The 24,465-nt window shown below is 33.7% G+C and overlaps 3 protein-coding genes across 5 annotated transcripts; 2 read left to right on the forward strand and 1 right to left on the reverse strand.

Moving 5' to 3' along the window:
- Positions 1 to 257: 257 nt before the first annotated feature.
- On the reverse strand, positions 258 to 5,741 carry LOC132172408 (pyruvate dehydrogenase E1 component subunit beta-3, chloroplastic). 2 transcript variants are annotated; one of them, XR_015912779.1, is made up of 5 exons: positions 5,408 to 5,741; positions 5,054 to 5,151; positions 4,858 to 4,901; positions 563 to 1,612; positions 258 to 466 (listed from the first exon to the last, which is right to left on the reverse strand). XR_015912779.1 is itself a non-coding variant. In XM_059583903.2 (4 exons), the coding sequence occupies exons 1-4, from the start codon at positions 5,508 to 5,510 to the stop codon at positions 640 to 642; spliced, it is 1,218 nt and encodes a 405-aa protein (XP_059439886.2). In that variant the 5' UTR covers positions 5,511 to 5,741; the 3' UTR covers positions 258 to 639. The 2 variants fall into 2 exon arrangements, 1 of the variants encoding a protein (XP_059439886.2); XM_059583903.2 differs by having other exon boundaries at positions 258 to 1,612.
- A 1,787-nt stretch (positions 5,742 to 7,528) lies between these two features.
- On the forward strand, positions 7,529 to 13,209 carry LOC132172928 (DUF1365 family protein). Of its 2 annotated transcripts, XM_059584486.2 has the most exons (5): positions 7,529 to 7,873; positions 7,986 to 8,097; positions 9,852 to 9,944; positions 11,452 to 11,652; positions 12,666 to 13,209. In XM_059584486.2, exons 1-5 carry the CDS (start codon positions 7,551 to 7,553, stop codon positions 12,897 to 12,899), a joined length of 963 nt encoding a protein of 320 aa, XP_059440469.2. In that variant the 5' UTR covers positions 7,529 to 7,550; the 3' UTR covers positions 12,900 to 13,209. The 2 variants fall into 2 exon arrangements, with proteins under 2 accessions (XP_059440469.2, XP_059440470.2); XM_059584487.2 differs by lacking the exon at positions 9,852 to 9,944.
- Positions 13,210 to 21,281: 8,072 nt separating this feature from the next.
- On the forward strand, positions 21,282 to 21,834 carry LOC132169453 (Putative membrane lipoprotein). The gene has a single exon (XM_059580486.2). The coding sequence runs from the start codon at positions 21,282 to 21,284 to the stop codon at positions 21,705 to 21,707; it is 426 nt and encodes a 141-aa protein (XP_059436469.2). The 3' UTR covers positions 21,708 to 21,834.
- The last annotated feature ends 2,631 nt before the right edge of the window (positions 21,835 to 24,465 follow it).

The following is a 24,465-nucleotide window of genomic DNA, read 5'->3' on the forward strand; positions in this document are numbered from 1 at the left end:
AACCACAATTTCACCAAGGAGAGGCTTGACAGGACAAAAAAATCATATAAATGGTCATGGTCTTTTTTTTAAGTATATAAATGGTCAAGTCGGATTCATTACAAAGACAATACGACAGTGTATCTCTGGGGAAACTGCATTTATCCTCCTCAATCTACCGTCTTCTTTTTTGGATTCGACCTCTAAGGTTGTGAAATTGAAACCATTCGAAAGCAGTGAGCAATCCAATTACAAGAGTAGTTCATGCAATGGCAAGATTTATCTCTCTAGCAAGAGTCATCTCATTTCTTCTGTCTTTCCCTTCAATTTTATTCACTTCAATGCTAACATCAAGAAATTTATAAATAGCTAATAATATCTCTGACATTGCACATTCAATGGAATAAATTAGACCATTTATAACATGAGTGTATCTTGATCTAACAATGATTCCACCAGTCTACCTGTACTAGTTCATGATGAAGATCTAGCATGACAAACCAAGAACAAAGAAAACACCCTAATGAATAGTTTGCACGTTTCAAAAAACCAAAAATGCCAACAAAATCTAAAATTAACTCACAATTTCTAAGACAAAGCTGCAAAGAAGATTGCTTGCTGAGGATGGAAAACGAAAGTTCTCAAGAACTGATGGAGTAATTACTGGCAGAGCTTCTCAACTGCTGTTACAATCTGGGCAGGCTGAACCACGGTCCATTCTTCCAATGTCCCAGCATATGGGGTTGGCACATCCTGCGAAGACAAACATATAACGGGGGCGTCCAAATAATCATGGAAATTCTCATTAATAGCGGCAGTCAAGCTGGCACCAATTCCACCCGTCCGCATGCACTCCTCGACGATCAGCACACGATGCGTCTTTTTCACTGAATTCCCAATCGTGTAAAGATCAAAAGGTTTCAGTGACCTGATATCAATCACTTCAGGATCATAACCCTTGTTCACCAAAGTTTTAGCTGCCTGCATAACATGATACCTCATCCGGGAATAGGTTAAAATAGTGACATGCTCCCCGGGCCTAACCATCTCAGCTTCTTCAAGAGAACATATATATTCTTCATCCGGAATTCTCTCCTTGAGGTTGTAAAGCAAGACATGCTCAAAAAGTATCACTGGGTTCTCACTTCGGATTGCAGCTTTCATTAAGCCCTTCGCATTATATGGGGTCGAGCATGCCACCATTTGGATTCCAGGAATTGATTGAAAATACGACTCGAGACGTTGGGAATGCTCAGCCCCAAGTTGCCGACCAACTCCTCCAGGTCCACGAATAACAATTGGGATTTTAAACTGGCCACCAGATGTGTAGTGGAGCATACCACAATTGTTGGAGATCTGGTTAAAAGCTAGAAGGAGAAATCCCATATTCATACCCTCAACAATTGGCCTCAGACCAGTCATGGCAGCTCCAATACCCATACCTGTAAAGGAGTTCTCAGCAATAGGAGTGTCAAGAACCCTGAGATCCCCATACTTATCAGCCAGGCCTCTGGTCACCTTGTATGAACCTCCATAATGACCCACATCTTCACCCATTACACACACATGGGGATCCCTGTCCATTTCTTCTTCCAAGCCTTCTCTTAGGGCTTCAAAGAGTAAAAGCTCATGCCTGAGGAAGAACACTAAGTGGTTAATACCCTGAACTAATAAACCATAATACTAAGAACAAGAATGCAAATACATAAGGCAATATTGTCTTGATGCTATTCATGCAGTTCCATTTGGCAAGTATGGGAAAATAGAAATCATTTTAGCTACTACTCACTCGTGAATCTCAGAAGATAAATAACAGCAGAGACATGGCATGCACATAAGAGACATTTTTCAAATCAAAACTTTGAAGATACGATGATAACTATGAAAAGAGTCTGTAGAAGGAATGCATTAAGGATTCAAAGAATCAATAGTAATACTTATCCAAAAAACAAAACAAAAACAAAAACAAAAAAGAATCAATAGTAAAACCAGAGTCTGATGTTAAGAACCATCCATGTTCTGTATTCTAAAGAGAAGGACAAACAGATATAATAAGAACATGCTGCATGAAATTTAAAATAATGGTATATAATATTTAATACCACATTATGCTTCATTTGAAGAATCACGTGCCTTTTAAATGCGTGCCCAATCCCATAACATTTAGGTATGGTTGAAATTTTCTTTTCTTTTTTTGGAATTCAAAATTATCAAGTAGATTGATATTTTTGCGTTAAAACTTTTGTTTGTTAATCAATATAACAATCAACAATTTACAAATTCTACAAAGCAAAAACCGTGAATGCCACATCCACTAAAAATCAAAAAATATGAGTCGTCGTTGGTAACATACATGCAAGCATATGTTAATCCTGACACTAGAAAAGGAACAGTCAAAAGAACAGGAAAGAATGAAAATGGCAAGAATGAAGATGCAATTGCTTACAGAATGAGTGTGCCATATCTGTAATCTACATGGTTTGAGAAAAAAATAAAGGAAAATGCCGCCGGCCGGATAACAACCATCCTCATAACAGCTAGAAAATCAACATCCTTCAGAAACTAACAGAGAAAAAGATAGTCCAACAATTCAATTGAGGCATACTGAGCAAGAATGTGCATTCGGGGGAAAAGGTAATCTTTTTCTTAAAAGTTGTTTCATCATGTAATTTGGATACATCTAACATATAAATATATCTTACAATTCAAAAAAATAAGGGGAAACTTCACTAAGAACCCCCAAACTTTCACCCGTTTTGAAATACCCTCCCTGAACTTCAAAATCTCTCAATTTAGTCCCCTGAACTTTCAATTGGTTTCAATTTGGATCCCTCCGTCAGATTTTAAACATCACATGACGTTTATATCCCTGACTTTTGTATAAAATTACAACTTCTAAAACATTTTTTATTTTAAAAAAAATAAAAATCAGGGATATTTTGGTCTTTTTTTGAATTTTTAACGGCTAAAATTAACAGAATGGTCCAAATTGAGAGCAATTAAAGGTTCAGGAGACTAAATTGAGAGATTTTGAAGTTCAGGGGAGGTATTTCAAAATGGGTGAAAGTTTGGGGGTCCTTAATGAAGTTTTCCCAAAAAATAAATATACGAAAAACATGATTTAACAACGCATCTGAGTTAGTTCTGACAGACAGTTTGTTAAGGCATTTGTGATTTTCTATAAGCATAGATACATTTAAAGGGAGCCATATTTCTATTGAACCATATAGGATATTAATTTTTTTTTGTTTTTTTTTTTGGAGCCCCTTGATATGAATCTAATACTGGTCAAATTTTGAGTCCTCTAGGGTACCAGTCATACCTTACAATTAAAAAATAAATTATATGAATAACTTCACCACTACATCTAATTGAGACACCTTAATAAAATATTGAAGTCCCAGCTTAAGCACCATGATGCATTAGATTATAGTTTTAGAAAAAGTTAAAGAAACCCCTCAACACAAGGTTTGGCATTCAGATGAAAACCGTAACAATCATCTTTCATATTTCAAAGAGGCTAGGAGAAAAAATGGCTAGCAAGTTTTACCGCATTGAAGAGGTGTAATAAAAAAAGAAAATGTTTGTCCTTACAATCTTTTCTCAATTAATCTCCAAAAATCAAACCCACAGCATCTTTTTCAACTATTCATCTGGTGCAAGATGCATCAAGAGCCCCTCCTTCTCTCATACACAGTAGATCTTAAGAGTAATCTGTACATTGGCATGTCATAACTTTTTATCAATGAGAATGGACTGAGCTAGATTCAAACCCATATCTTGACGTATCCCTCTGGCACTGTTTAGGACTGCTCTGGACATACCAGCCATATCGGGCTTTTGACTCCAACTTTTCAGTCCATTCAACATTCCCAATGTTGACATGGTACCAAACCTTGCAGACTCTTGCCATTATCTAACTTTTATTGTTATTTCAATAGTGAGACAACAAATTTGACATACTGAGACCGACTTGCACTTCATTATCAAGTACTTGGTGTCTATGAAGAACCACAACGGGACAGGGTTTGAACCAAAAATCCTCAACATTGAGACAGCAGAGCATGTATTTAAACTGGTAAAAACATATTCTCATCCGAATTGGAGAAAACAATCATTTGTCATATGCAGATATTACTTTGGTTTCACGAAAAGCAAGTGACATTTTCAGATTGAAGAATTTGAAAACCATTATAGACAAAGTAAAGGATCGATTTAAATCCAAATTTCTGAACTTCTACGACCATCTTAGTCTTGTGGCTTCATACTAGTGACCATTAAGAATCACAAAAGATGAAAGCATCAACTGATTCACTCCGTATATATTGACTGACCAGAGAAAGCCTTTCACTGGCCGGCCAGCGTGTTCAGGTAGTTTCCATAACTAAAATAGAATTCCTTCACAAACAAAAGAAATTAATGTAATACAAGAGTCAACCAACAGTGGAGGGAGGAGTGTTAAAGAGACCATAACACAGTGAAGAATAAATAAAGGACTTAAATCAATGAAAGAGGCAGCCATCTAATTTTATCAAAAGCGGTTATTAAGCTATAAAATAATAGTTTCCTTAGTATGATAAAGGTATCCATCCAATCCACCTTCCCCATTTAATTACTCAAAACTTATTACATATTAGAAACCAAAAAGTAGCAATCATGAGCGAAGCTACAGCAGTAATTAAGAAGAACAACTGTCTCAAATAAGCCTTTTTATGTTTGCATTTATCTTCAGAGTGTTTAAGCAAATTAAATCAGCTATCAATACAATCCCTATTCTGTTGCCTCTGTAAATTATGGTTGCATTTATCTTCAAAGAGTGTGTAGGAAATGAAATAGAACAATTAAGCACTCCACATTGATCACAGAAGAGAAGCATACCCAGGTTTCGAGGCTGTTGAAGCTGCAGAAGTATCGGCCTTCGTCTACAAAAAGCCACGTCCAGAATCAAAATCCAATGCCCACAATAAACAAATTCACATACAATTCAAAGCAAATAACAATAACAGTAAAAGAGAGAGAGAGAGAGAGAGAGAGAGAGAGAGAGAGAGAGAGGGAGGGGAATAGATGGTTTAACTGCAACTGCATTAGTAATCAACTTCTCAGCCCTGAGGGCTCTCGAACCCTGGACCATTCTTCCATCAGATCTCACAACCAAAAAGCTTCCCTTCCTCTCTAAATCAAATAAAAAAAAAATCCCAAATCAAAACAAAGGAGTATGTATCATCAACAGCAGCAAATGTCGAAGAATACCAACGTTTAGTATCATCAATTTACAATAACAAGACCATGAGGTGAGCTACCAATCAAATCCAAACCAAACCAAACATGAAAGAAAAACAAAACCCAAGAACGAATTTGTATTCCTTTCTTTTCTCTCTGCTAAAATTTTAGCGAGCAACCCAACAAAGACAATGAATTGAACCCAAACCTGAGAGCGATCTGCGAGATGGGAGCTGAAATTTCCGGGAGTCAATGGACTTGGAAGCCGATAGAGCCGTGGCAGCTCCCACTCCATGAAGCACGGTGGCCATTTGATCTCCCCCCACAAGATAAAAAATCGACGACACAGAGAGACAGAGAAGCTGCAATGCAGAGAGATAGCAAAAGGGTGCAAATTTATAAGAGAAAATTTAGAGAATAGAGAGAGAAAGAGAATGGGCGGAGAAACTGAGGAAGGAGAAACAAAAGGCTTCGTGTGTGTTTTTGTCAGACTGGTTTACGTTGTTCGCCAACTGTTCGGCGATTTATTTCACACGCACTACGATTTGAGAGACACAGAAGAGAGCATAGTTTCCATCGCCACTAATTAATGGATTTCTTCACATTTTGGTTAATTTTGTTATTAATTATTTAGAGTTTAAAAAAATTAATTATTTAAATAATAAAAATGTTGTTAATTTATTATATTTTATCGCATAGAATTCTTTTGACAAAGTTTTCCTTCAAACTGGATCGGAGGAATTTTTTTCAACTTAGTCTATAAAAGTGACACGTGTCATTTTTTTTAATAATATGTGCGATGCACATGAGTTTTTAATAAAATTTATTTCAACTTTGTCTCTGCTATTAAAAAAAAACATATGCATCTCACATGTTCAATGTCACTTTTATAGACTGATGGAAGAAAATTCTTCCAACTCAGTTTAGAGAAAAAAACTTTATCTGAATTCTTTAGAGTTTACCACTTTGGCATTATTATTTTTGACACAAATATAATCTAATAAGTGCCGAGTGTCATATTTCACATGTTTTTTTTTTATAAATATTTTAACAGTAATTTATTATCATTTCACTAATTTAGGAACTCAAACATTAATCTTTTAGAAATCAAAAGATGTTAGAATGACACTTATTTCTTATTTAGAGTAGATCGAATGAAATTTCTTCTGAACCAGTTTAAAGGAAATTTGTGTCTACTATTTTTTATCAACTTATTATCTATATTGTATTTTATGTATTTTAAGAAGTAGTATTAATAGAACAAATTCTCAACTATTTAATTTAAAATTAATAATTAAGATTTAAAGGTCCACATAAAGTGGTGGGCTTTTCTTATTGGTAGACGATTGTGTGTGTTTATGTGATGGTTGCTCCATTGGTAGCCTACTTAGACCAAACCCAACAAGAATAAATGAGCTGACAATAAGGCACGGTAATAAGATCGGTTGAGCTCGTGTTCGAAATAAAATAAAATAAATGAAATGTCAACATTTAATATTTGACTCGATTTTATTCTAATACAATTTTAGTCCATAGGGATCTAGCTAGCTCTTTACAGCCTTTTTTGGTTTGTAAAATACACACTTGAAATGAACTAATCTTAATTATTACTATTTCTTTGTTTCGAACAAGAGTTTTGTTCAACTCCTTCATAAATACCAAAAAACAAAAAAAAAAAAAAATCATTTGTTTGGTAATTCGCTATTATTGGAAATAATTTATTCTTATTAAACTACTAATTTCATTTACAGGATTAACTTGGCTACCTCGTGCGTCGTTGGGGGTGGTCTTTATTGGGGTGGCCGCAGCCACCCCCAGCCACTTCTGTAGGTGGCCAACCACCCCAATGAGTGGTGTTATTTCATATATATATATATATATATATATATATATTTTAGTATGAGTTTGAAAAGAAAAATAATATGGGGTTTTTCGTAATTTTGATTCGATTTCAATTTTTTCATGTGTGTTGTTACCAATCTAGTTATTATATTCAACACTCTTCTATTCCTAGTAATAGTTATTTATTTTCTAATGGACTAGACATTCCACAAACTAAATGAAGCCTAAAGAAATTTTTTTTTTTTAAAAAAAAAAAAAATTAATTAATTGAGTTGATTTTTTAAATGTAATCTTTATTTTTTTAAAATGTAAGAAGCATATACTTTTTAATAATATTAATAAAGTTAGAAAAAATTTAATTAAAAAAATTATCTACTATTACATCCTAGTAAAAATATATATATTTTTATATTTAAATGAAATCTTTCCCCAAATATTTGGCCGTTGGATGTCCACACCTGTATACGAATATATTTTGGAAAATTAACTCAAACAGTTGACCAAAAATAATGGAAGCACTCTATCTATTGGGCTCCATCGTCTCCACCACTCTCACATCCCTCGCTCTCTCGCTCCTCCTCTTCTTCCGCACTCTCTTCCTCCGGAAAAGTTCTTCACGCGCCGCCTCCTCCACCTCCTCCTCCGACACAAGCGAAGAAACTGTGTCTCTCTATGAAGGCACAGTCTGGCACGAGCGCCGCCGCCCCGTCCACCACTCCTTCCGGTACTCCGTACGCTACGCGCTTTTTGACCTCGACCACGCTCCTCACGCGCCTCTGGACCACCTCTCCGCCCACCAAGCTCGCCAAATTGCCGCGACCACCGGACCCATGTGCCGCTCGCTCTCTCGTTTCAACACATTCTAAATTTTTTGGGATTTAATTTTTTTATAATTTACAAAAAAAAAAAAAAAAATTAACATGTTTGTTATCCTTTTGATACAGTTTGCTCCTGACAATACCTCCCAGCGTGGGATATGAACAAAACCCATTGAGCTTGTATTACTGCTATGATATTGAAGGGTCTACTCGGTGTTTGAAGAAGTGCATTGCCGAGGTGGGTGTTTGATTATTATGATACTTCATATTGCATGCATTTCTACCTCAACCTTATTGGCTTTTACATTCCTGCCATTTAAATTATTCAACTCTAATGATTTCTCAGCCTATTATTATGTTATTTTGGGTTAAAGTTAAAAATAGCTTTTTAGAAAAGTTTATTTTCAAGCTTTTCCAACAAATGCATTTTGTCCATTTTTAAAGTGATTGTCCATTTTTAAAGTGAAAAAGTTAAAGAATGCTTTTGAAATTTTTTACCAAGCATATTGTTTGGTGCAGCTTTTTAAGTACTAAAATACTTTTTAGGCTTTTTAAGGCAATCTCAAACAGACTCTTCCGGTCTCACTGGGAATAATCATTAGCTATATTAGGGCTTTGACTTGGTTATGATTGTGCTAAAATTGGTTATGAATTTTGGGTCAGTTAAAAGTTAAGCTCCACAGTTACACTGCCTTTTCTTTTGGGTCACCCATTTTAGTACTTAATTATGAATTTAGAACGAGTTTAGTTATGAATGTTAGGTCACTTAGTAGGAAAAAAATCCTGACTTCTGTACACTCTTCCCTTTGCCTGTTCTTCACATAAAAATTTGTCAAATTTGACATGACTTAATAATAGTAAAATGTAATTGATACAAGTATTTAGATGAAAAGCTTGAAGATTGTACATGAATTCAGTAATGCTGGCCAGAGTTTGTCCTAGTGAATAGTGATAGTTTTAAAAGGATTGAGATCTAGTGCAATAGCCAATGGATGCAATACTTTTTTAATGTGTCGTTTATTTTAATATTGTACCCTCATTCTACTGGACATTAACTATTGTTAAATAAATAAATAAATAAAAATTTAATGGCTGATGGGTGGAGTGTGATGAGGGAATAGTATGTAGCATTTTAGGGACACTGTTCTGTTTATTTTGTTTCATTAGAATATCTGTCACTTGCAAACTCTGATCTATTTTGGGATGGAGGAAGTAGTTAAATTTTGTTTGAAGTTTGAACATGCTGAAACAAGCAGTTAGGATCATAAATTTGATCTGTGACAAATACTACTGGAGTATGTTGAAAGTTGATAATGATGTTCGCTTGTGTTGGTGTTTAAGGAGTTATTTTATCAGTATGATACTCTCTTTTGTAGCAACTAAAGGAACTTATTTACGCATTTGTGTGTAAGATCTTAGTGATATTTTCTAGGTTTGTGAGGATAATGTTTGATCATTATAATCGTTTTACTGACCTTAGAATTGATGGTCTGCCATTTGAATGTGCTTTTTTAAAGCTTGAAATTATTGCAAGCTGGATGATATAAAAGCCTCAAGAAGGTTTTTTTATGATAACTTTAAAAGCCCCAAGATGTGATGTGAAACATCTCAACACTGAAATTATCTTCTTCCTGTCAAAAGCTTTACACAATCCCTTAGGCAGGGAATTGGCTATCAGCTATTCTTCTCTTTCTCTCTCTCTCTCTCTGTCCCCCCTCGTGCTCATGGATTCCAGTTACTGGTAGTTATTCTTTTGCTTGGAATGATAGTGGGGGAAAATGATGATAGAAACATTTAAAATAACTGCAATTAAAATATGAAACACCTGCAATTGATTTGCCAAAATGTGCATCTCTCGTTCTAGCTATCAAATGGTATGGAATTTTTGAGTCTGGTTTTTATGCTGAATAGTTCTTTTTTTCTTTTATTGTTGCTTGAAGCTTTTATGTTGATAGGCTGATTGATGACGGTATTGGTGATTTCTTGTTTTAGGTAACAAACACACCATGGGGTGAACGAGTATCATTTGTTTTCAATGCAAATTCTGATTTAGTGGCAAAGCCATTACATGTCAGTCCCTTTATGGTATGTCTTGTAATTGGTATGCTCTCGTACTTTTAGGTGTCTTGCTTTTCCCTATAGTAGAAGTTCATAACTTCTTGTTAATATGCACAATTGTTCTTTCCTATATAATATTGGAATAGAATTGATGTACAGTTTTCTCATGTCTCTTTGATATTTGATATGCTCATGTGCATGGATTCCTCTTTCATGAGATAAATGCTGCAATCTGGGCATATTCTATAACTTCATTTCTCCAGTTGATGCTTTCTACAACAAATTTCTATCTTATAGTTTTTAGTTGTTTCTCTACTTGGACGATTGTCAGGGAAAAGGGACCTCCTTTTGTCCTTTCATATGTCTAAGAATCTTATGCATTTGAAAATTCAAAATGAAATGGGAGTCCTATCTGATGTTGATACTTGATCATAGGCAGAAATCATATCCTGGTATTATATTGGTGAATGGTCAATCACTTGATGAACTCCATTCTTTTGTAACTTCTTTTCATCCTATTCATGCTGTTGGTCAGAAGGTATTTGAAACATATCCTCCTTTTTGCACCCACAGAATTATATGATGGAAATTTTCTATTTGTGAATTGTACATAAGTTGATAGCTCCTTTACTTTATCCTTTCTTTTCACACTTTTTGTTGTGCATAAGGTATTTGAAGTTGTTGTACTAGTTGAGTGAGATGGCATTTAAATATTGACTTGTGCACCCAGCACGAACCTTTCATGCTTTAAATTGTAGGCATAAATTTAGTACAATACCTTCTATTTTAGGAACAATTTACTAAAATACTAAATATAGCCTTTGCATGTTCTTTGGGACTTTCAAATTGGAACTGGTGAGCCTTGATGTTTCCATGATGGGGTTAAATTTGTAACTGAGTTTTTCTGCACTAAGGCGACCTTCTTGTATGTCCTCTTGGAGATTATCTTGGTTCACCTGCTTTATGCTCATGATTAATTTGCTAAAGTTCTTCAAAGACCTGAGGTAGTTTCCATTAAATGGTAATGACTATATAATGACATCCTGTAGAATATGGGAGTCCAGATTTAACCAATTCTCTTATGATTTAAGACATGCCCATGGATGAAATGAAGCCTGTAAGCATAAAAAATGTATCGATGGCACAATGAAAGACTTGAAACTGTAATTCAGCAAATAACAAAAAGAAGTCATAAGGCATACAGGAAATTGAGCATTTTGTTCTTTTTCTGACTGCAAAAAAGAAGGAAAAGTCCTGTCATCATCTGAAACTGAACTTCATTATGTTCTGAAGCTGGATTGGTTAGAACAAGGATGTTTTCCAGGGTATAATCCTCAAAATAGAGTTTACAAGCTTGAATAATGAGTGATGCTGGAAATTAGTGTGATTGTTTGATTGTTCATTTCTCAAATCAAGGGATACAGAATAACTCTTTGAAATTGTAAGTGATACTTTATGCTTTATTTATCCAATTTTTGTAATATGGACAGAGGTTTTCTTTCTTTTGAGTAATCATTAGGGAAAACTATTGCAGGATATGCTTGGGACATGGAGTATCAAGGCAAATGCTCCCGGAGATAATCTATATGTGGCAATTTCTGTTCAACACCCCAAACTTGGTGACTATTTCACAGCTACCTTGAAAGCAAAAAGAGTGCCCTCATCATTAGTATCTGATCATGCTATGTTCTTCTGGCTGATGCCTCACAAGGTTGCAGTGTGGATCTACTGGCATGTAAGTGGAATTGGAAAATGCTCTCTAGATCTCTGTTTCAGATATATTTTACTCTAATTAGTTAAACAGAGCTTTAACTACTCCTAGTTTGGGTGGCAACATGAATCTTTTTTCACCTTAACTTGAACTATACTCCAAAAGATTTTCTTCACCTTGAGACTATGATAATTGGTATTCAGAAAACTAGCTTGTCAACGTAGCCCGCGATCTTCTTTTCCCCTTCCTTTTTGAATTTAGAAAGATTGATACAATTGAAAAGTTATGGTGATTGAATGATAGTCTAATGACACTGTAAAATGTACCTCTAGACAATGCAATCAAAGGATACTGTTGTTCTCATGATTCTAGGAATAACTTACTTCGCTAATTGCTGTAAACGACACCATACATTATGAGTATAATATATGAAACTTGTGTTAACATTAGCTGTTCTGTAAAACAAGCTCAATGTCTAAGAAACGTATCATTATAATATAACAAGTCTAAAGCAAAAAGGATATCTAACCAAAAAGAAAAAGCGGTACACTGTACACAAGTTAGGTGAAAATTTTAAGAAAAATGTTAGGAGGACCAATTTTTTTACTAAAAGAAGCTTAACAAACTGATGTGTAACTCATTCATTGGACAAAAACAAAACAATTAATTAAAATAAATATAGCGGGTATCAATAAATGAGCTATACATCAGTGACAGTTTGGTAAGACTCTTTTGGTAAAAAAGTTGGTACTCATAACATTTCTCAAAGTTTAAGGGATGAAAAGTGCTTTTTGCAGTCATGTCATATATAAGGCTGGTTATAATGCCAATATGCACTGGCGAGACTCGGTTTTATTCTTGAGACTCTCTTGTACAAGCCTAAAGTCAATGACATTTGATATGGGTAGTGAATGAATCAAGGGTATTTTGATCATATGATTTGTTAACATTATAGAAAGACTAGTGTCAAACGGATTCATTCTTAGCTTTATGAATTAACTATTCATTCTCTTAAATTAACCGTGTTTCTTATCCAGGCTTTTAAGCTTTGGTGGAAAAATGTGTCATATATCCAACACCCAAGGTACACTAACCCTGCATATAGGGAGGAAGCTGTGATACATGATCAAAAACTTCAATGCTGTCCGATAATTGGATCAGACAGAGACAAATATCTGCAAGATGAAGGAAGTGATCAAGGATACTCGCCTGACAGAAATTACAAGATTCGTCAGTTCACTTGGAGAGACGCGAAGTGGCCTTGGTCTTGAATGTAGAGGAAAAGAAGATATTATCATCTATAACCATAGATGGCCTGTAGAAAAAGCAAGCACATTGAAAGAAAAAGACCTCAATGACAAAATCAAAGGTTTCCATTTTATCATCTATCAGTCTGTTAAAAGTTTTTTAGTTACTGGAAGCACCCCCAGATCTCACCAATATTGGAATTTGGCTACCTAATATTATTAGGATATTGTGTTTGATGCTCTAGTAAGGTTATCATAAATACTGCTGTGTGTAGAACCTTCTTGTGAAGTATTCTATACTGATATATGGAATACCATGGTTATCTTGCTTACAGGAATGGTTTTACGGACCACTAAGAATCTGTTTGGGATTGTGTTTGAGAAATAGAACTTTTAAGTCAAAATGCACTTTTTGGCAAAAGCTTCATTTTAAAACTTTTGTCAAAAGTGTGTTTTGGCCATTTTTTTGGCTTTTTGGACCTTTAAAAGCACTTTTAATTTTTTTTACCTAACATGTATTTTTTTCTTTAAATGGACTTTTTGAATGTTAAATACACTTTTAGGCCTCTCAAACACACACCCAAACAGACTCAAAGAGTGATTAATTTTCTTAATGTTAGCTAACAATAACATTAAAACACGTGAATACACTTTCCTCATAAACTAGTTTCCTTTTCAATGTAAAATCCTCCTCCGCAGCCTTAGTGAGCACCCAGGGAGGAGGAATGAACCTTTTCTCCTTATTCTTTCCCTCCTTTAATTTCCTTCCTCTTCTTTTTGCTTTTTTGTTCTTTCTCCTTGATTTTTCATTGGTTCTCAAGCCTGATATGTAGTCCTCCACCCTCCACCGCCACCTTCCTTGGTCGCTACCTCCACCGCTGGCCTTTTCCTCGCTTCTCCTTTTCTCTTGTATGAGGAGTGAGACCCATTGTTGTCATTGCAGTAGCAAGCAGGCCAGCTCTTGGTTTGTCTCTACAACTGCTTCTCACAGAAGTCCCTCTCTTGGATTTTTATCTAAGAACTCATGGACTAGGCCAATTTTTGGCCCATTTTCAATTATTTGTTTGTATTTTCTATATGGACCTTGTTGTTGGAGAAGCTCACCTTTGTTGGTTTCCTCTTAACCTTTTTCCTTATTAAATAAAATATATATATAAAAAAATAAAAATTAAAAAAATTAAAAAAAAAAAAAAGACTTTCTTATATATAAAGAGGAGAGTGTTATATTTTGTGGAAAGCATACGATAAGAGCAGCGGCATAACCACTCCAAATATATTTTTTGTAAAGTTTTGCTCCCTCAAACTAAAAGTACTTCTAGTTTCGCCCTTAGATGAGATAACAAATCCTAAAAAATAACAATTTAGACTTGGATCCGAATTTTTAGGAACTTAGGAGAATTCCAGATTCTGGAATTTCAAATCTTAGCCCTTCAATTTCATCCAAAAGTTAGTGTTTCGCCACGTGTCATAATAATAAAAAAATAAAAAAATAATATTTAAATTTTAAAAAGAAAATAATAAAAAAGTAAATTAATTTAGGGTGGCCAGCCACCCTATTTTTGCCATGGGGGTGGCTTTGGGTTTGGCCCTTGGGGGTGGCCGATCCACCCCCAAGGGCCATGGGGGTGGCCGCTTCTGAGGGTAGCCAGTCACCCCAATATATTTTTATATATTTATTTTTTTATATTTTCTTTTTAAAATTACCTTTGAATTAAAATGAAGGGTCAGAATCTAAAGTTTCAAAATCTAGAATTCCCTAAGAATTCTAGGGGACACAAATCCTTTATAGAGATTTAATAAAGTCCACAAAAGAAGTGAAATGGACACCATCTATTGCAAACATTCAATCCCTTCAAAAGTGTTATTATTCCCCGTTCAGATTATCTACGTAACACACAAACAAAATGAAAACAATCATTAAAGGATTCCTTTGAGTCGTTGTTGTCGGCCAAAACCAAGTGCTAGCTGCTATAACATGCATGTGCTAAAAAGGGATAAAAGGTAGATAAGAATTAGGACACAAAAGAAGCTGAAAAACACACACCAAAGAGAGTAGTGCGCAAATGAATTAGTTTTTGGGTGTTTGAAAACTCGTTTTCACACAAATGAAGAGAACATGAAGAGGCTGCTCCGCTGTCTACCTACTAAGCCTACACACTTGACTCAAATATGTGAAAGTTAGCCAGAGATGATGATTGACTTCACTTCTTGGGGTACCTCTATATAACGACTTGGAAAAAGCATCAGCTACATCAACGCTATCAGGGGCAGATCTAGGATTTATGGAGTGGGGAACGATTTTTTTTTATTTTTAATTTTTAATTTTATTTTTATATACATTAAGAAGACAGACTTAAATAAATACAAAAGCGCATCGATATATATAATATCTGTGTATGTGCGTGTTTATATAAAATAAAAACATAGAAGTTTTAAATTTAATTTTATGACATCATAAACATATAATAGTATAAACTAATAGCAAAATAAACTAAATTAAAGAGGGACACAAATATTATTTTTGGAGGAAAAAAGTATAATTTTGAAGGGACAAATTTATAAATATGCATACTTTAAGACAATTTTTAAAAATTTTGGGGGCCTTAAGTCCACCCCTAAATGCTATCACTCTAAAAAGATCTGTCTTAATGTTGGACCGAGGAGTATTACAATCTTGCTTCCTCCTTTAAACCTCTTACGTACATTCTTGTCAGGATTAAGTTATATAGTATTTTAGTAACGCATGACATTTTTAGGTGATTTACTGATTCTGATACTATTTATAACGATTCTAAAAAAGTATTAGCCATATTTATCCTATTACTCTAAAAGAATTAATCTCAATGTAAAACTTGGGTGTTATTTTTATTTTAATTTTATTATTATTATTATTTTGGTTGTGGTGAAAGGTCAAGGCCTTCTTTAGAGCCGGTGATTTAGGTAGTACTTGCCTACATAGACATAGCAGTAGACCGACAGACAATATGGTCTCCTTAGTCCTACATACCGTAATTTCAACTATATCTCAAGCGGAATATATATATATATATATATATCTCCAATATTTCTCTGTATATTTTTTAATAAAAAAAATATATAAGAAATGCACGTATAACACGACTCTTTGAACAGAGTCTTTTTTGGAGCTTCTAATAATGTGTGAGCAGATTATGATATGATTTGCTCAACAATGAAAAGATTGTGACACGATTTCCCAGCATCAGCATGTATTATCATGCCAAAGCTGCAATATGATTAGGGAAACCTCGTGCACTTTTTATTTTTTTTCTTTCTTTGAAATAAATGCCCTTCTTTGTTGTTTGTCTACGATTGATTGAAGAAAAAAAAAACTCCAATAATGAACTGTCATTGTACCATTGATGCGACCCATAATTCTGTGAAGATCTGCAGGGTTGTTAGCCAAATGACCAAAACAAAAAATAAAAATAAAATTTCATACTGCTGATTTCAAATTCAATTATTAACATTCTTATTTTTTACATTTATTTTTTATTTTATCATATTTAAAATAATAATAATAATAAATAATTATATTTTATTATTATTTAAATTAAAACAAAAAATCACTACAAAATAAATTTTTTTTCTCACTTTTCTATGATTCGATAAAAAATGTGTCACCCAAGTTTAGTTTGATGCATACTACACTTTAATGTCATGGTGGAGTACGTTTGAGAAGCTACGGGTTGATCAAGACCTACTTAGATGCCTAAGAAGACATGTTAACCCTAGGTCATATAGGGACTTGGATCCTCTCCATTTCAAATAAAATGGAAGGGGATCCATTTAGTTATTTTTAAGGGAACAATTTTGTTATTTTATATTTTTTTTGAACAAAAATACTCCCTAAAAGTAACAAAATAGATCCCCTCCATTTCATTTGAAATAGAAAGGATCCTTCTCGGTTATCATATAGAAGGGTGAATGTAAGACATTAGGCCAAGGGGGAAAGGCTAGAACATTTAAAAAGAAAAGTTGAGAGAAGCAAGAAATTTTTGTAATAAAGAAATTCCAGTTTTATGATGCAAGTTTATAAAGGATAAGTGTTATGCAATAAGTTATTTTCTAGTATTGATATGTATGCAAGTTTAGAAATGAAAGCAATGTCTATGGTCACAATATTTTTTATTAGATTTATTATGTGTTAGAAACAAAACTCTCGATCTCTACATTTCAAGAAAGGAAAATCTTTTTTGGATTTATATCAAGATTAAAACAATTATTTATTTATGGAGTAGTTTCACTTTAAACTCCTGAATTATCACGTGATTTGAGAAGCTCCCCAAACTTTAAAACCTCTCAATTTGAACCCATGAACTTTCAATTGCAGTTAATTTGAACCCCTCCATCAGATTTAAAACGTTAAAAGTGAAACAATAACGTTTATATCTCTGACTTTTAAAAAAAATAAAATTCAAATTTATCTTTAATTTCAAATTAATATATATATATATATATATATTCACAAGGTGGCCCATTGTTGGGCCACCTTGCGACCTTTTTTATTTCAATTTTTTTTTTTTTTTCATTTTTTTCATTTTTTTTTTTTTAATAAAAAGATAATTAAAGGATGATTTTGTTTTTTTAGGAGTTTTAACGGTAGGAATGTAAAGTAAAATTACTCCTTTATTTACTTATTTGGCTACGAGTATTTGCGCATAGTCTTTTTGGAGATTCTAATAATGTGTGAGCAGATTATGATACGATTTGCTCAACAAAGAAAAGATTATGATACGATTTGCCACCATGTGTTCTAATCCAAAAGCTGCAATGAATATGATTAGGTAAACCCTCAGGCACTTTTTTTTTTTTTTTTTTAATTAAATATATTTAATGATACTAAAAAAATGCACCAACCACTACCTAATTTTGCCCACTCTAAATATTATTTTATCAAAATATTAAAAAAAAAAAAAAAAAAAAAAAACCTTTAAATTACCGAATTTGTACGGATTTATTTATTAATTCAACACAGAAGTGATGATGGGGCTTATGGGATAATTGGTCTTTTAATTACTGTCATGCTGTGCCCGTTGGTGCGACAGTGTGATGGAATTGAGACCAATATTTATAGGAAGTGGAAAAAAGAATAGGAAGAAAAGAAAGAGAAAGGGAGACACCTTTTTGTTTTAATTTATTGATTAATTTTAATATTGGAAGTGGTATGCACTATATATGTGGATTTAAGGGCCCGTTTGGGAGTGCGATTTCAATAAGTGCGATTTTAAAAATTGCGTTTTTAAAAATTGCGTTTTTAAAATCGCTACTTTTTAAAATCGCAGAGATGTTTGGTAAAACATACTAAAAAATATTTTTTTTATCAATTGAGTGTTTGGATAACATTAGCATATAATTGCGGTTTTATGACCAAATTACCAATAAGGATTAACAAGACAGAGAGGATGAAGAAAAAAAAAGAAAAAAAAGAAGGGTTTTAATATATTTTAGATGGGTATTCTTGGTATTTTTTTCATTCTCCTTCTAAAAAAGGTAACTATTGCGCTAAATATATTTTTAATAGAAATCGTGATTTTGTTTTAAATTCGCACTTTTTCAAATAAGCACCCTCTAATCAGCTTATGAAAATTGCATATTTTTTTGCGATTTTAAAATTTGCGTTTTTAAAATCGCAATCTCAAACACTCTAAAATTGCGATTTGATTAAAATCGCAGATTATTTTTTTAAAAACGCATTTCCAAACGCACCCTAAATATACAATATTAGCATAAAATTATATTATCATTTCTTGCGTTAACACGTGTACATGCTTTCGGTTATTTTCTCATTTTTTTATACTAATCTATTGGGGTGGGCCAGGTGGCAATTCGGGTTCATTGATTGGATTTGTATTGTATCAATCGAGTCATGATATACGATTATATGGATTAACACGAAAGCAAACCATTTAATTAATCGTGTAAAACACCTTAACCTTTACATGACCCGTTTAATAAACATATCGTATTGAGTTGACACGAACACGACTCGTTTCAACCCATTTTAAACAAATGCAATACTTAATTTCTTGCATGAGCATCGATACCTCACATCTTCAAATTTTTTTCCTTCTCCTTCCCCGTCTTCTTATTTTAATAATTTATTTTTGTCTTTGTTTTGAAAACTAAATAGCTAGGGAGTCGAGGATAATATTAATGGCTTGCCAGTTGCCAACGTCCTGACCAAAATCCAAACATACCGTACATAATTTTATGTTTTTTTTCTTCATATATAATTTATTTTTTCGTATGATTAAATTTCAACAAAACCTCATGTTATACGTTTGATCCATTTTGTGTTTTCTTCAGCACAATTACATTCTTTTGTCCACATATCCTTATAGTTTCTCGTAATTGAAAGATAACTTGTGACTGAGTGGCGGAGCCACAGCACTCTTTGGTGGTGCCACGGCACCCACAAAGAATTTTTTTATTTTTTTTTATTCCCACTGCAAAATAAAATAAAAAACAAAAAATCTTTTTACCTGCCCATTACCCAAGATACAGCACCCCCAATATTACTAAAATTACCATTACTTCTCAACACAGTTTCTACCTTGCTGTCTTCAATAAGGTTGTCAAGTAAAGTGGGGTTGAAGATCTTTTGTTCCATATCGTGTCTAGACGCCACCATCATCATCACCAAGCAAAGTAACTCCTCCTCTCTGACTCTCAGTCGCTTTCGTGTTAGATTTTTGTTCTAATTTCTTTCTTTTACCTAGTTTTAATTTTGAATTTTTCGATTTATTTTATTAGTTTCTTGAGGTTGTGTGGTGCACTGGGTGTGGGGTGGGAACAATCGAACTCTATGATACAGCTGCCAAATTAGGTCTTGATCTGATCTCTTTGATTATTAATTCTCACATATTTATCTTTTCTATTTATAATTTTTTTGGTTGTTTTCGTTTAATTATCTTCTGTTTGGACATTGGTTGCCTAGAAAATTGAATAAAAGTTAGTAAACCTATATGTATGTAACTATGGAGTCTGGCTATCCAGAAATGGAAAAACCCATAGACATCTAAATCGAAATGAATTTTTCAATTTAGATTCGATACTCGATGATTTTGTACTTCTAAGAGACCGTAAACTGCATTTCTAGACATTTTTTTTTTTTTTTTTTTTTTTTGTATTTATGTCGTTTTAATATAGTGCCGACATGTTACATTTCTAATATATCAATATGAGCACATATTTATGAACTTCTATAGATATTTTTTTGTGATGCATATATTGTGTAAATTACCAAATTTTTAGGACGCCAAAAAAATTTTAGCGGCACCCCCAATATGAAATGTCTGGCCCCGCCACTGTGCAGCGATTCGAACATCCTATCCAAAATGTGTGAAGAAGGAAATAAAAAAAATTAAATAGCAAAACTCAAAACTTACCATCCCAAATTCTCTTTTTTCTCCATTTTCATATTGATTTTTACATTTTATCGGTAAATAAATTAGCATTTTGTTTGATTAAGCGAGTTAAAGGTCGCTATAGACTTGAGTTGATTTACGTATTATTGTTTTTCAACAAGCAAATCGTGTTATTGCTTTTCAACAATTATATTTTCGTAATCCCAATCTCATAAGCCGAACCCAGAAACTATCAGCAGTGTCTGTAGGCCCGGGCGGAACCACCTTAAGGCTGGGGGCTTGGCATAAGGTGGTCCACAAAAATTGTATTTTAAAATATATATATATATATATATATATATATATACAGGTTTTTTATAAAATATATCTTTAAAAATTAATTTTTGTCCTCCAAATTTTTTTTTTTCAAATTTTGCCCCCAAGTTAAAAGTTCTAGTTCTGACCCTGGCTACGGGGGCGGAAGGAGACTGCAAGGTAGTGGAGACTAGGCTCGACATTGAGGGAGACATTGGAGATATCTCGAGGGGAACTCGAGGTTGACACCAAGAAAGATGCGGCCGGAGGAGCTGAGCCCCATGGCGCTGACATGGAAATGGGAGGCGATGGGAGGATGTTTTTTTTTTCCCTGTAGATGAGGTATATAAGGGTCAGTTCTAGTGTTTTGCTAACATTTGTTTTTTTCATCACAAGCTGACATGTCATTTTCTTATTGGAGAGCACAAAGGTCTTAATTTGTGTCAAAACCTTATACAAGTTATTCTCGCTAATCCATATTTGTCATTTCCTTTCCTTTGTCCCAAAGGTTTTTAAATGCATGAGACAGCAAATAAAACGGTTATTCACTACTCATAACGTACACATAGAGAAATCGATCCCGCGTTCAACGGTTATAATTGGTGTGTGTCTATAATGTTTTGTCCGCTACTTTGATGGATCCCTGGAGAAACAACTCTAACCAACAAGGAAAACGAGGAAGAGAGAAGAAGAAGAGAGAGAAAGAGGTCCATCTTCATCTTCCATGGATGAAAGGAAAGGAGATGTTAGAATATATGTTGTCTCAATCCTCTTCTTTGCCTGCATTGTTGCCGGCGGAGTCCTCCTCTGCCTCTACATTTTTCTCCCACAAACAAACTCTACATCCTCGTATCCGGTTGCAGGAATGATCCTGGTCGGGATCCCATGGGCCTTTTGGTTTCTTGCTTGTTTATACAGATGCTGCAAGCCCCGGGCGGACCAACAACCCGACGAGTACGAGAGCAATCGTGAACCTTCCCCGCCCACCGGCCCCGCCAGCGGTGCAACAACCGTGGCCAATACATCGAACGAAGAGTCCCCCATAAATTCTCCGGTTGGCGATCAACGCCGCGTGCATTTCGGGGCAGTCATTGTGCTTGGAAACGACGAGTGCGGCGACCAAAAAGAATTTGGCCATGATTATGGGTGAGTTTGAGAGTTGATATCTTGAGATTAAGATCATTTAAAATTCCTAGGGTTACCAATCATTCTTTTCAAATTAAATATATACTTAGGATTTTGTTATATCAGTGTTATTATTCTTAAAATACAAGAAAAAAAAAAGGGGGTAAATGTTGAGGTGATATATGTTGATTGAGTGATTCTATTCATTACCCCATCCCGCAAAGAGTTGGATCAAGATCCTTCAAATTTTCATCTTCGTATAATAGATGTGCAAATCCACCATTTAATATCAGTGATAAATGTTGATTAAGTAATTCCATTAATCACCCGTATCCCCTCAAAGTGTTGGATCAAGATCCCTTAGAATTTTATCTCTATATAACAGATATGCAAATTCACCCCTGAATCTGCGTCCCATATATTAAATGGCCCCAGATTCAATGGTGGATTTTTTTTTTTTTTTTAAATGTACAAAAAAGATGTATAAGAATGACACCAAAAACATCTCTTTAATTAAATGGTTGAGATTTTGTTGTAGCAACAATATTTATAACCTATATATACAAACATTTTCTTTTTTTTTGAAAAAAAAAATGAAGAAGCATTGGTGAAAGATGTGTATATATATAGGTAGAGAGGACTTAATTAAATTTATTTTTGCTGAAAGGCATCCTAAGAAGGTGAATATTTGTGAAAAAGAAAGTGGCAATGAAAGTTACTGCTATGAATATAGGAATAATGGAAGTTATTTGACTAATATTTTTGAAAAATTAAGAAGTGAGCTTAAATTAGTTGAGCCATGGGATACTTTAAAAAAAGCGTAAAATGTGTGGCTCGTATTGCCTTAATCAGATAACATTTAATTAGAATATATATAAAGTCATTAGAAAAAAAAAAAAAAAAGAATATAAAACCCAAGTGGTTAATTAATTAAGTTAATTATGAACAAATGAGATGCATGTACATAATTAAAATCAAGAGAAATGCTAGAGAGCCAAATAAATGAACCCAGAAAAATTTTCAACCTGACGTGACAGACCGTGAGTCGCAGACAAGAAGAAAGAATTGCATTTTTTTAATTTAAAAACTCTTGCCACGTCAATTTGAAAAATTTTCTGAGTTCATTTGTTTGCTCTTTTAACACTTCTCTAAAATAGAAAGAATAAGGAGAATGTAGAGCTATTCCTCCGGAGTTATTTGACTCTAACCTCTTTGAAATTTTCCAATTTTGCTTAAATTAGTTGCTTTTAATTTATGTCATACTTAAAAATTAAAAACAAAAAACGTGCCGCACGATTTCCATCTTTGCAATGATTGAATTTATGAGATAAAATAATTGGTTAGAATATAGTGTAGAGTAGAGACCCTCACATCCAATGAGATGCAAGTATATAATTAATATACATAAATTAATAAGAAAAAAGATATATATGAAGATAAGGAAAAATATAAATTTGACAACCTTAAAGATATATAGTCTGCTCTACTATAGGAGTTAGTTATCCAAAAAAGGTAGTTTTGGAAATTATTCGCGACAGAACTCAATTAAAAAATTACTTAATTTCAAAGAAAAGTGACTGCCTTTCTATTTGGAAAGTTAATCTCCACCAATTGGCCTAAAAGACCTTTTTTTTTTTAATAATAATAAAAAAAAAATTAAAATGAGCCTAAAAGACTATATATATGCAATAGAGATTTGCATCTCCTATAAACATAATGTTAGAGATATTGGCTCATATTCGGAATCAGGAATTTATACCAATCTCTAGTCTAAAGACCGTATAGGGCGGACGGTAGCGAAATAAGCGGAGCCCTGCCATGACGACCATTAATATGGCCTATACCTAAGTGTGTTTATACCAGGTCGAATTGTTGGAAATTGTGTCCAAAATTTCAATTAGTTAGATGGTGCGATCCCAACACGAGTACCTCCTGGGTATAGTAAAACTTGTTTGAATATTAATTAAATATTTAAATTCACTCGCATAGTATCAGAGGTAGAGATCATAATTAATCTTTCAAACCTAACTCCACAACTTATTTCTCATTTCAGTTAAAATTCAATGTGTACATTAAGCTTCACTTATTAATGATGAGTTTGAATAAACACGTTTAACTTTTTACGATAAAATATGCGTGTGCGCGCCGTGTACGCAAACACAATGGTCAAACCATGTAAAAATTCAAAGAATTTGATAGTTTCAACAATCACCCACATATAAGATATTTGTATATATAATAATGAGATGGTCAAGATGGGACTATCATTGTACAAAAATTGCAACTAATTGTGGAGGATATATATATATATTAGGTGTCCATGAAATGACAATCCTACTGCCCAATCCTATCAAACTACAATTTTGTGTTCAAAACTCTCATTCGTCAATCAACCACATTAAATTAGACGGAATATTCTCTTTTAGATGTTAAATCTCCTTAAATAATAGAAATACCCCAAATAAAAAATTAAAACAAAAAATATAAATATATAAATTAAAATTTTTTTTAAAAAAAAAATTAGGGTGTGCTGCCGGTTCCCCTTGGGGGAGGGGGTGGCCACGAGCCATCCCAGCCACACCGAGCCACCCATGAACTGTAGTTAATGGGAGAAAAGGTAATTATTCTTTATTAGGATAAGCATGAAAGTTGTTGATATTAATATATTATTATAAGCATGGAAAACATTTAGGAAAATGAGTCCTGGTAATTTCCTCACAAACTTCCAAATAAGTTCACGTTGATAATTCAAGTATTGATGAAGAAGCATCCTAAAGTGAACG

The sequence above is a fragment of the Corylus avellana genome, chromosome 1 (assembly GCF_965113065.1).
Source record: "Corylus avellana chromosome 1, dhCorAvel1.hap1.2, whole genome shotgun sequence".
In the NCBI taxonomy this organism is placed as follows: domain Eukaryota; kingdom Viridiplantae; phylum Streptophyta; class Magnoliopsida; order Fagales; family Betulaceae; genus Corylus; species Corylus avellana.